The sequence below is a fragment of the Salmo salar genome, unplaced genomic scaffold (genome assembly GCF_905237065.1).
Source record: "Salmo salar unplaced genomic scaffold, Ssal_v3.1, whole genome shotgun sequence".
Taxonomy (NCBI): Eukaryota; Metazoa; Chordata; class Actinopteri; order Salmoniformes; family Salmonidae; genus Salmo; species Salmo salar.
The window spans coordinates 362-12,500 of record NW_025547125.1 but is presented as its reverse complement, the minus strand read 5'-3'; the positions used below and the strand labels follow the sequence as shown (position 1 = coordinate 12,500).

The following is a 12,139-nucleotide window of genomic DNA, read 5'->3' as shown; positions in this document are numbered from 1 at the left end:
CTTCGACCTCATGGCTTGGTTTTTGCTCTGACATGCACTGTCAACTGTGGGACCTTATATAGACAGGTGTGTGCCTTTCCAAATCATGTCCAATCCATTGAATTTACCACAGGTGGACTCCAAACAAGTTGTAGAAACATCTCAAGGATGATCAATGGAAACAGGATACACCTGAGCTCAATTTTTAGTCTCATGGCAAAGGATCTGAATTTGCTAAAATTGATAAAGTCCTGTTTTTGCTTTGTCATTATGGGGTATTGTGATGTCATTATGGGGTATTGTGATGTCATTATGAGTTATTGTGATGTCATTATGAGTTATTGTGATGTCATTATGGGGTATTGTGATGTAGATTGATGAGGGGAAAAAATATTAAATCAACTTTAGAATAAGGCTGTTACGTAACAAAATGTGGAAATTCCAAGGGATGAAGATAGCCTGCGAATACTTTTCAGCTATCCCATGACCCGGGCTAGTAGAAAGTGTTCCACTAGCCTCGTCTGTTCCACTAGCCCCGTCTGTTCCACTACACTAGCCCCGTCTGTTCCATTAGCCCCGTCTGTTCCACTACACTAGACCCGTCTGTTCCACGAGCCCCGTCTGTTCCACTAGACCCGTCTGTTCTACTAGCCCCGTCTGTTCCACTAGCCCCGTCTGTTCCACTACACTAGCCCCGTCTGTTCCACTAGCCTCGTCTGTTCCACTAGCCCCGTCTGTTCCACTACACTAGCCCCGTCTGTTCCACTACACTAGCCTCGTCTGTTCCACTAGCCCCGTCTGTTCCACTACACTAGCCCCGTCTGTTCCACTACACTAGCCTCGTCTGTTCCACTAGCCCCGTCTGTTCCACTAGCCCTGTCTGTTCCACTACACTAGCCTCGTCTGTTTCACTAACCCCGTCTATTCCACTAGCCCCATCTGTTCCACTACACTAGCCTCGTCTGTTCCACTAGCCCCGTCTGTTCCACTACACTAGCCCCGTCTGTTCCACTACACTAGCCCCGTCTGTTCCACTACACTAGCCCCGTCTGTTCCACTACACTAGCCCCGTCTGTTCCACTAGCCTCGTCTGTTCCACTACACTAGCCCCGTCTGTTCCACTACACTAGCCCCGTCTGTTCCACTGCCCCGTCTGTTCCACTACACTAGCCCCGTCTGTTCCACTAGCCTCGTCTGTTCCACTACACTAGCCCCGTCTGTTCCACTACCCCGTCTGTTCCACTAGCCCCGTCTGTTCCACTACACTAGCCTCGTCTGTTCCACTGCCCGCCCTGTCTGTTCCACTACACTAGCCTCGTCTGTTCCACTAGCCCCGTCTGTTCCACTACACTAGCCCCGTCTGTTCCACTAGCCCCGTCTGTTCCACTACACTAGCCCCGTCTGTTCCACTACCAGCCTCGTCTGTTCCACTACACTAGCCCCGTCTGTTCCACTACACTAGCCTCGTCTGTTCCACTACACTAGCCTCGTCTGTTCCACTACACTAGCCTCGTCTGTTCCACTACACTAGCCCCGTCTGTTCCACTAGCCCCGTCTGTTCCACTACACGAGCCTCGTCTGTTCCACTAGCCCTGTCTGTTCCACTACACTAGCCTCGTCTGTTCCACTACACTAGCCCCGTCTGTTCCACTAGCCCCATCTGTTCCACTACACTAGCCCCGTCTGTTCCACTACACTAGCCTCGTCTGTTCCACTACACTAGCCCCCTGTTCCACTCCTAGCCGTCTGTTCCACTACACTAGCCCCCCGTCTGTTCCACTACACTAGCCCCGTCTGTTCCACTACACTAGCCCCGTCTGTTCCACTACACTAGCCCCGTCTGTTCCACTAGCCTCGTCTGTTCCACTACACTAGCCCCGTCTGTTCCACTACACTAGCCCCGTCTGTTCCACTAGCCTCGTCTGTTCCACTACACTAGCCCCGTCTGTTCCACTAGCCCCGTCTGTTCCACTACACTAGCCCCGTCTGTTCCACTACACTAGCCCCGTCTGTTCCACTACACTAGCCTCGTCTGTTCCACTACACTAGCCTCGTCTGTTCCACTACACTAGCCCCGTCTGTTCCACTACACTAGCCTCGTCTGTTCCACTACACTAGCCTCGTCTGTTCCACTACACTAGCCCCGTCTGTTCCACTAGCCCCGTCTGTTCCACTAGCCCCGTCTGTTCCACTAGCCCCGTCTGTTCCACTAGCCCCGTCTGTTCCACTAGCCCCGTCTGTTCCACTAGCCCCGTCTCTGCTAGAGACGTGGTAGTTATAGAGTAGGATGAGAGAAACTAAATTGAGTTGGTGGAATACAGGAGACTGCTCTCGGTTCAGACATCTTGTATTGGCTAAAACACGGAAATCCCAGAACTAAAATATTGTGTCAGATGTTATGTTATGTGCATCTGTCCATGAGAGATTTTGTAGGAGGCTGACATGTCTGCTTGAGAGTATGGAGTGTTTAAAATCCCTGTTTTAATCTACCAGGAAACAGAGGATTGAAGAGGAACCTACCTTCTCTTGATGACACCCCTCTAAATCAGTGGAAACTTGAGTACAGTATAGGAGGGGGACGTCTATCAGTGTAACACCAGTACCTAGAGTATGGGAGGGGGACGTCTATCAGTGTAACAACAGTACCAAGAGTATGGGAGGGGACGTCTATCAGTGTAACACCAGTACCTCCAGTATGGGAGGGGGACGTCTATCAGTGTAACACCAGTACCTAGAGTATGGGAGGGGGGACGTCTATCAGTGTAACACCAGTACCTAGAGTATGGGAGGGGACGTCTATCAGTGTAACACCAGTACCTAGAGTATGGGAGGGGACGTCTATCAGTGTAACACCAGTACCTAGAGTATGGGAGGGGGACGTCTATCAGTGTAACACCAGTACCTAGAGTATGGGAGGGGGGACGTCTATTAGTGTAACACCAGTACCTAGAGTATGGGAGAGGGACGTCTATCAGTGTAACACCAGTACCTAGAGTATGGGAGGGGGACGTCTATCAGTGTAACACCAGTACCTAGAGTATGGGAGGGGGACGTCTATCAGTGTAACACCAGTACCTAGAGTATGGGAGGGGGACGTCTATCAGTGTAACACCAGTACCTAGAGTATGGGAGGGGGACGTCTATCAGTGTAACACCAGTACCTAGAGTATGGGAGAGGGACGTCTATCAGTGTAACACCAGTACCTAGAGTATGGGAGGGGGACGTCTATCAGTGTAACACCACTACCTAGAGTATGGGAGGGGGACGTCTATCAGTGTAACACCACTACCTAGAGTATGGGAGGGGGACGTCTATTAGTGTAACACCACTACCTAGAGTATGGGAGGGGGGACGTCTATTAGTGTAACACCACTACCTAGAGTATGGGAGGGGGACGTCTATCAGTGTAACACCACTACCTAGAGTATGGGAGGGGGACGTCTATCAGTGTAACACAGGTTACTATACCCAGGTAGTGCTCTAAACCCTGTCCTTCCCAGACCAGTCACAGAGACCCCAGATGGCAGAAGTACAACTCCAAGCAAAGTGTTGTTAAAATGGCCGTAATTCCCTACACATATCAACTGATCTGTACACACACACACACAATATTCAGGTTAGATGTTGATTTGACAAACACAGACACACACACACACAACAGTATATTTCTACCACCGATATGTTTGATTCACACACAGTGCCGAGGGGGAGACAGGCTACATGGTATCTCAATACAGTACTGAGAGAGAGACAGGCTATATGGTATCTCAACACAGTACTGAGAGAGAGAAACAGGCTATATGGTATCTCAATACAGTACTGAGAGAGAGACAGGCTATATGGTATCTCAATACAGAACTGAGAGAGAGAGAGAGAGAGACAGGCTACATGGTATCTCAATACAGTACAGAGAGAGAGAGACAGGCTATATGGTATCTCAATACAGTACTGAGAGAGAGACAGGCTATATGGTATCTCAACACAGTACTGAGAGAGAGAGAGAGAGAGAGAGAGAGAGACAGGCTACATGGTATCTCAATACAGTACAGAGAGAGAGAGACAGGCTATATGGTATCTCAATACAGTACTGAGAGAGAGAGAGACAGGCTATATGGCATCTCAATACAGTACTGAGAGAGAGAGAGAGACAGGCTATATGGTATCTCAATACAGTACTGAGAGAGAGAGACAGGCTATATGGTATCTCAATACAGTACTGAGAGAGAGAGAGAGAGACAGGCTATATGGTATCTCAATACAGTACTGAGAGAGAGAGAGACAGGCTATATGGTATCTCAATACAGTACTGAGAGAGAGAGAGACAGGCTATATGGCATCTCAATACAGTACTGAGAGAGAGAGAGAGACAGGCTATATGGTATCTCAATACAGTACTGAGAGAGAGAGAGACAGGCTATATGGTATCTCAATACAGTACTGAGAGAGAGAGACAGGCTATATGGTATCTCAATACAGTACTGAGAGAGAGACAGGCTACATGGTATCTCAATACAGTACTGAGAGAGAGAGAGACAGGTTACATGGTATCTCAATACAGTACTGAGAGAGAGACAGGCTATATGGTATCTCAATACAGTACTGAGAGAGAGAGAGAGACAGGCTATATGGTATCTCAATACAGTACTGAGAGAGAGACAGGCTATATGGTATCTCAATACAGTACTGAGAGAGAGACAGGCTATATGGCATCTCAATACAGCACAGAGAGAGAGAGAGACAGGCTATATGGTATCTCAATACAGCACAGAGAGAGAGAGAGACAGGCTATATGGTATCTCAATACAGTACAGAGAGAGAGAGAGACAGGCTATATGGTATCTCAATACAGTACTGAGAGAGAGAGAGAGACAGGCTATATGGTATCTCAATACAGTACTGAGAGAGAGACAGGCTATATGGTATCTCAACACAGTACTGAGAGAGAGAGAGAGACAGGCTACATGGCATCTCAACCCAAGGCCCCATTCTTACATCTTAATAAATGTGCCTTTTGATTTGATTAATCAATAACCTGATTTCGTAGTAACTCTGTATTTAAATACTATTTATATTTATTTTTTTGGGAGGGGGGGACGGGGTGGGGTCAATTAATTTATTTCTGCCAATGTGCATTTTAATATGTATTTATTTGTTTCAAAGTAATTACTGAAATATGACCTGTTTATTTATTTAATGAGATATTTATTCTGATTGGTTAATTTATTTTTGGAGACAGGTTTTTATCTTCCCGTGCTGTCTGACTTTGTGCCAATGTGCTGCTTTAAGGTGTTCCATATCGTGGGTTTGTATCATTATTAAACCCTCTATATTTTAACCAAACGCTTCCTTCCTTCCTTCCTTCCTTCCTCTATAACACGTGCATGTCGTTCAGTCTGTTACCATGGAGTTGAGGAGGGGAGCTCACAGAGCTTCGACCAATAGGGCGGCAGCGTAGCCTTGTGGTTAGAGTGTAGAGGCGGCAGCGTAGCCTAGTGGTTAGAGTGTAGAGGCGACAGCGTAGCCTAGTGGTTAGAGTGTAGAGGCGACAGCGTAGCCTAGTGGTTAGAGTGTAGAGGCGACAGCGTAGCCTAGTGGTTAGAGTGTAGAGGCAACAGCGTAGCCTAGTGGTTAGAGTGTAGAGGCAACAGCGTAGCCTAGTGGTTAGAGTGTAGAGGCAACAGCGTAGCCTGGTGGTTAGAGTGTAGAGGCGACAGCGTAGCCTAGTGGTTAGAGTGTAGAGGCAACAGCGTAGCCTAGTGGTTAGAGTGTAGAGGCGACAGCGTAGCCTAGTGGTTAGAGTGTAGAGGCGACAGCGTAGCCTAGTGGTTAGAGTGTAGAGGCAACAGCGTAGCCTAGTGGTTAGAGTGTAGAGGCGACAGCGTAGCCTAGTGGTTAGAGTGTAGAGGCGACAGCGTAGCCTAGTGGTTAGAGTGTAGAGGCGACAGCGTAGCCTAGTGGTTAGAGTGTAGAGGCGACAGCGTAGCCTAGTGGTTAGAGTGTAGAGGCGACAGCGTAGCCTAGTGGTTAGAGTGTAGAGGCGACAGCGTAGCCTAGTGGTTAGAGTGTAGAGGCAACAGCGTAGCCTAGTGGTTAGAGTGTAGAGGCAACAGCGTAGCCTAGTGGTTAGAGTGTAGAGGCAACAGCGTAGCCTAGTGGTTAGAGTGTAGAGGCGACAGCGTAGCCTAGTGGTTAGAGTGTAGAGGCGACAGCGTAGCCTAGTGGTTAGAGTGTAGAGGCGACAGCGTAGCCTAGTGGTTAGAGTGTAGAGGCGACAGCGTAGCCTAGTGGTTAGAGTGTAGAGGCGACAGCGTAGCCTAGTGGTTAGAGTGTAGAGGCGACAGCGTAGCCTAGTGGTTAGAGTGTAGAGGCGACAGCGTAGCCTAGTGGTTAGAGTGTAGAGGCGACAGCGTAGCCTAGTGGTTAGAGTGTAGAGGCGACAGCGTAGCCTAGTGGTTAGAGTGTAGAGGCGACAGCATAGCCTTGTGGTTAGACTGTAGAGGCGGCAGCGTAGCCTAGTGGTTAGGAGTGTAGAGGAGGTAGGTAGCCTAGTGGTTAGAGTGGAGAGGCGACAGCGTAGCCTTGTGGTTAGACTGTAGAGGCGGCAGCGTAGCCTAGTGGTTAGAGTGTAGAGGAGGCAGGTAGCCTAGTGGTTAGAGTGGAGAGGCGACAGCGTAGCCTAGTGGTTAGAGTGTAGAGGCGACAGCGTAGCCTAGTGGTTAGAGTGTAGAGGCGACAGCGTAGCCTAGTGGTTAGAGTGTAGAGGCAACAGCGTAGCCTGGTGGTTAGAGTGTAGAGGCGACAGCGTAGCCTAGTGGTTAGAGTGTAGAGGCGACAGCGTAGCCTAGTGGTTAGAGTGTAGAGGCGACAGCGTAGCCTAGTGGTTAGAGTGTAGAGGCGACAGCGTAGCCTAGTGGTTAGAGTGTAGAGGCGACAGCGTAGCCTAGTGGTTAGAGTGTAGAGGCGACAGCGTAGCCTAGTGGTTAGAGTGTAGAGGCGACAGCGTAGCCTAGTGGTTAGAGTGTAGAGGCAACAGCGTAGCCTAGTGGTTAGAGTGTAGAGGCAACAGCGTAGCCTAGTGGTTAGAGTGTAGAGGCGACAGCGTAGCCTAGTGGTTAGAGTGGAGAGGCGACAGCGTAGCCTAGTGGTTAGAGTGTAGAGGCAACAGCGTAGCCTAGTGGTTAGAGTGTAGAGGCGACAGCGTAGCCTAGTGGTTAGAGTGTAGAGGCAACAGCGTAGCCTAGTGGTTAGAGTGTAGAGGCAACAGCGTAGCCTAGTGGTTAGAGTGTAGAGGCGACAGCGTAGCCTAGTGGTTAGAGTGTAGAGGCAACAGCGTAGCCTAGTGGTTAGGAGTGTAGAGGCGACAGCGTAGCCTAGTGGTTAGAGTGTAGAGGCAACAGCGTAGCCTAGTGGTTAGAGTGTAGAGGCAACAGCGTAGCCTAGTGGTTAGAGTGTAGAGGCGACAGCGTAGCCTAGTGGTTAGAGTGTAGAGGCGACAGCGTAGCCTAGTGGTTAGAGTGTAGAGGCGACAGCGTAGCCTAGTGGTTAGAGTGTAGAGGCGACAGCGTAGCCTAGTGGTTAGAGTGTAGAGGCGACAGCATAGCCTTGTGGTTAGACTGTAGAGGCGGCAGCGTAGCCTAGTGGTTAGAGTGTAGAGGAGGTAGGTAGCCTAGTGGTTAGAGTGGAGAGGCGACAGCGTAGCCTTGTGGTTAGACTGTAGAGGCGGCAGCGTAGCCTAGTGGTTAGAGTGTAGAGGAGGCAGGTAGCCTAGTGGTTAGAGTGGAGAGGCGGCAGCGTAGCCTAGTGGTTAGAGTGTAGAGGCGGCAGCGTAGCCTAGTGGTTAGAGTGTAGAGGCGGCAGCGTAGCCTAGTGGTTAGAGTGTAGAGGCGACAGCGTAGCCTAGTGGTTAGAGTGTAGAGGCGACAGCGTAGCCTAGTGGTTAGAGAGTTGGACTAGTAACCGAAAGGTCGGAAGATCGAATCCCTGAGCTGACAAGGTAATAATCTGTTGTTCTGCCCCTGAACAAGGCAGTTAACCCATTGTTCCCAGGCTGTCATTGTAAATAAGAATTTGTTCTTAACTGACTTGTCTGGTTAAATGAAGGTTAAATTAAAAAATATGAGTCGAGATGAAACCCAAAAATCACATGACCAGAAGAAAAAGAGGCGTGACTTTTTATTTTATTATAAAACGTTAAACCCCTTCAGTTTCGTCATAGCAGTTAATTGGAGGTCATTACTTTGTCCTGATCAGGTGATCTAGGCAGGAAACTTCTCTCTCAACCTGCATGCGCTGTCTCTTGGTGTTTAAGGATCTCTGTTTTCAACGTCCAGAGTGCATGTGCTGTCTCTTGGGTGTTTAAGGATCTCTGTTTTCAACGTCCAGAGTGCATGTGCTGTCTCTTGTGTTTGAGGATCTCTGTAGAAGTGAGTGTCAGGTCCTTGTCACAGACATCACAGTGGTAGACTCTGGCCAGACTGGACACAGAGGAGGAAGAGGAGGCTGCCTTCACGTCGTCACCCTCTGAAACAGACAACAGCATCTGTCAGTCTGTTATGTTACGATAATATACAATCTATCAGTTAGCTTCATTCCTAGACATCATATTACATATATCCAGTACATTCAGAAAGTATTCAGACTCCTTGACTTTATACACATTTTATTATGTTACAGCCTTATTCTAAAATGGATTCAATTGTTTTTCCCTCAATCTACACACAATACCCCATAATGACATCACAATAACCCCTATCACAATACCCCATAATGACATCACAATACCCCATAATGACATCACAATACCCCATAATGACATCACAATACCCCATAATGACATCACAATACCCCATAATGACCAAGCAAAAACAGTATTTTAGAAAGTTTTGCAAATGTATTACAAATAAAAAAAAACAGAGATTCACATAAGTATTCAGACCAGGTACTCAGTACTTTGTTGTCTTCCTGGGTATGACGCTACAAGCTTGGCACACCTGTATTTGGGGAGTTTCTCCCATTCTTCTCTGCAGAGCCTCTCAAGCTCTGTCAGGTTGGATGGGGAGCGTCGCTGCACAGCTATTTTCAGGTCTCTACAGAGATGTTCGATCGGGTTCAAGTCCGGTTTCTGGCTGGGCCACTCAAGGACATTCAGAGACTTGTCCCGAAGCCACTTCTGCGTTGTCTTTGCTGTGTGCTTAGGGTCATTGTCCTGTTGGAAGGTGAACCTTCGCCCCAGTCTGAGGTCCTGAGTGCTCTGGAGCAGGTTTTCATCAAGGATCTCTCTGTACTTTGCTCCGTTCATCTTTCCCCTCGGTCCCAACAAGTCTCCCAGTCCCTGGCGCTGAAAAACATCCCCACAACATGATGCTGCCACCACCATGCTTCACCGTAGGGATGGTGTCAGGTTTCCTCCAGACGTGACGCTTGGCATTCAGGCCAAAGAGTTCAATCTTGGTTTCATCAGACCAGAGAATCTTGTTTCTCATGGTCTGAGAGTCCTTTAGGTGCCTTTTGGCAAACTGCAAGCGGGCTGTCATGTGCCTTTTACTGAGGAGTGGCTTCTGTCTGGCCACTCTACCATAAAGGCCTGATTGGTGGAGTGCTGCAGTGATGATTGTCCTTCTGGAAGAAGAAGAGGAACTCTGTCAGAGTGACCGTCGGGTTCTTGGTCACCTCTCTGACCAAGGCCCTTCTCCCCTGATTGCTCAGTTTGGCCGGGCGGCCAGCTCTAGGAAGAGTCTTGGTGGTTCCTAACTTCTTCCATTTCAGAATGATGGAGGCCACTGTGTTCTTGGGGACCTTCAATGCTGCAGAAATGTTTTGGTACCCTTCCCCAGATCTGTGCCTCGACACAATCCTGTCTCTGAGCTCTACGGACAATTCCTTCGACCTCATGGCTTGGTTTTTGCTCTGACATGCACCGTCAACTGTGGGACATTATATAGACAGGTGTGTGCCTTTCCAAATCATGTCCAATCAATTGAATTTACCACAGGTGGACTCCAATCAAGTTGTAGAAACATCAAGGAAGTCTCATAGCAAAGGGTCTGAATACTTATTTAAATAAGGTATCTTTTTTTAATTTTAATACATTTGCAAAACATTCTAAAACTGTTTATGCTTTGTCACTATGGGGTATGGTGATGTCATTATGGGGTATTGTGATGTCACTATGGGGTATTGTGATGTCACTATGGGGGTATTGTGATGTCACTATGGGGTATTGTGATGTCATTATGGGGGTATTGTGATGTCACTATGGGGTATTGTGATGTCACTATGGGGGTATTGTGATGTCATTATGGGGTATTGTGATGTCATTATGGGGTATTGTGATGTCACTATGGGGTATTGTGATGTCATTATGGGGTATTGTGATGTCAGTATGGGGTATTGTGATGTCAGTATGGGGTATTGTGATGTCATTATGGGGTATTGTGATGTCATTATGGGGGTATTGTGTGTAGATTGAGGGGGAAAAATAATTTAGAATAAGGCTGTAACAAAATGTGGAAAAAGGGAAGGGGTCTGAATACTTTCTGAATGCACTGTATTCTGCATCCCAAATAGTACCCTTTCCCCTATATAGTACACTACAATTAACCCTCTGCCATAGGGCTCTGGTCTATAGTAGTGCACTAGATAGGGAATAGGGTGCCATAGGTCTCTGGTCTAAAGTAGTGCACTAGATAGGGAATAGGGTTCCATAGGGCTCTGGTCTAAAGTAGTGCACTAGATAGGGAATAGGGTTCTATAGGGCTCTGGTCTAAAGTAGTGCACTAGATGGGGAATAGGGTTCCATAGAGCTCTGGTCTAAAGTAGTGCACTAGATAGGGAATAGGGTTCCATAGGGCTCTGGTCTAAAGTAGTGCACTATATAGGGAATAGGGTGCCATAGGGCTCTGGTCTAAAGTAGTGCACTAGATAGGGAATAGGGTGCCATTTGAGCCTGACCTTTGTCCTGGTTGTCCTGCTGTTCCCCAGGCGGCCTGCAGGTGGCTTCGTGGCTCATCCTCTCCAGCGGTGTGACGGGACTGTACAGGTCACAGTGGGGACAGGACCAGAACGTACGCAGACACTCACTGTACAGGTCCTTAGAGTCCTGGGGGACAGACACATTACAGTACAGACACATTACAGTACAGACAGTATAATACAGACAGTACAATACAGACAGTACAGATACATTACAGTACAGACACGTTACAGTACAGACACATTACAATACAGACAGTATAATACAGACAGTACAGACAGTATAATACAGACAGTACAGACACATTACAGTACAGACACATTACACTACAGACAGTATAATACAGACACATTACACTACAATACAGACAACATTACAATAGACACAGCATTACAATACAGACACATCACAATACAGACAAATCACAGTACAGACACTACCGACACGTCGCAGTACAGACACATTACAATACAGACAGTAGAGTACAGACACATTACAGTACAGACAACATTACAATACAGACATTATAATACAGACAGTACAGACAACCTACAGTAGACACATAATACAGACAGTACAGACACATTACAATACAGACACAACATTACAATACAGACATAATACAGACAGTACAGACACATTACAATACAGACACATTAGACACATTACAATACAGAACGGTACAGAATCACCAGATCACTAAATGTGCGAGCTAACTTTGATAAACAACTTCCTCCTGGCACAACGCCTCTCCCCTATTGGACCCAGATAGTTTGTATCTATTTGTATGTTTTGTGTGGACCCCCAGGTGGACCCCAGTTGGACCCCAGGTTGACCCCAGGTGGACCCCAGGTTAACCCCAGGTGGACCCCCAGGTTGACCCCAGGTTGACCCCCAGGTGGACCCCAGGTGGACCCCAGGTTGACCCCAGGTGGACCTCCAGGTTAACCCCAGGTGGACCCCAGGTTAACCCCAGGTGGACCCCAGGTGGACCCCAGGTGGACCCCCAGGTGGACCTCCAGGTGGACCCCAGGTTGACCCCAGGTTGACCCCAGGTTAACCCCCAGGTGGACCCCAGGTGGACCCCAGTTGGACCCCAGGTGGACCCCCAGGTGGACCCCAGGTGGACCCCAGGTGGACCCCCAGGTGGACCCCCAGGTGGACCCCAGGTTAACCCCAGGTGGACC

General features: G+C 48.3%; 1 protein-coding gene across 1 annotated transcript; it reads right to left on the bottom strand.

Moving 5' to 3' along the window:
- Nucleotides 1–8,135: 8,135 nt before the first annotated feature.
- On the bottom strand, nucleotides 8,136–11,139 carry LOC123731721 (probable ATP-dependent RNA helicase DHX34). The gene is made up of 2 exons (XM_045711123.1): nucleotides 10,931–11,139; nucleotides 8,136–8,500 (listed from the first exon to the last, which is right to left on the bottom strand). The coding sequence occupies exons 1-2, from the start codon at nucleotides 11,109–11,111 to the stop codon at nucleotides 8,352–8,354; spliced, it is 330 nt and encodes a 109-aa protein (XP_045567079.1). The 5' UTR covers nucleotides 11,112–11,139; the 3' UTR covers nucleotides 8,136–8,351.
- Nucleotides 11,140–12,139: the final 1,000 nt, after the last annotated feature.

Excerpts from the sequence above, each read along its gene's own strand:
- LOC123731721 (XM_045711123.1), bottom strand. The coding sequence starts at position 11,111 with ATGTGTCTGTACTGTAATGTGTCTGTCCCCCAGGACTCTAAGGACCTG. Across the intron at positions 8,501-10,930 it reads GCAGGACAACCAGGACAAAG|AGGGTGACGACGTGAAGGCA; the intron begins GTCAGGCTCAAA and ends TGTCTGTTTCAG.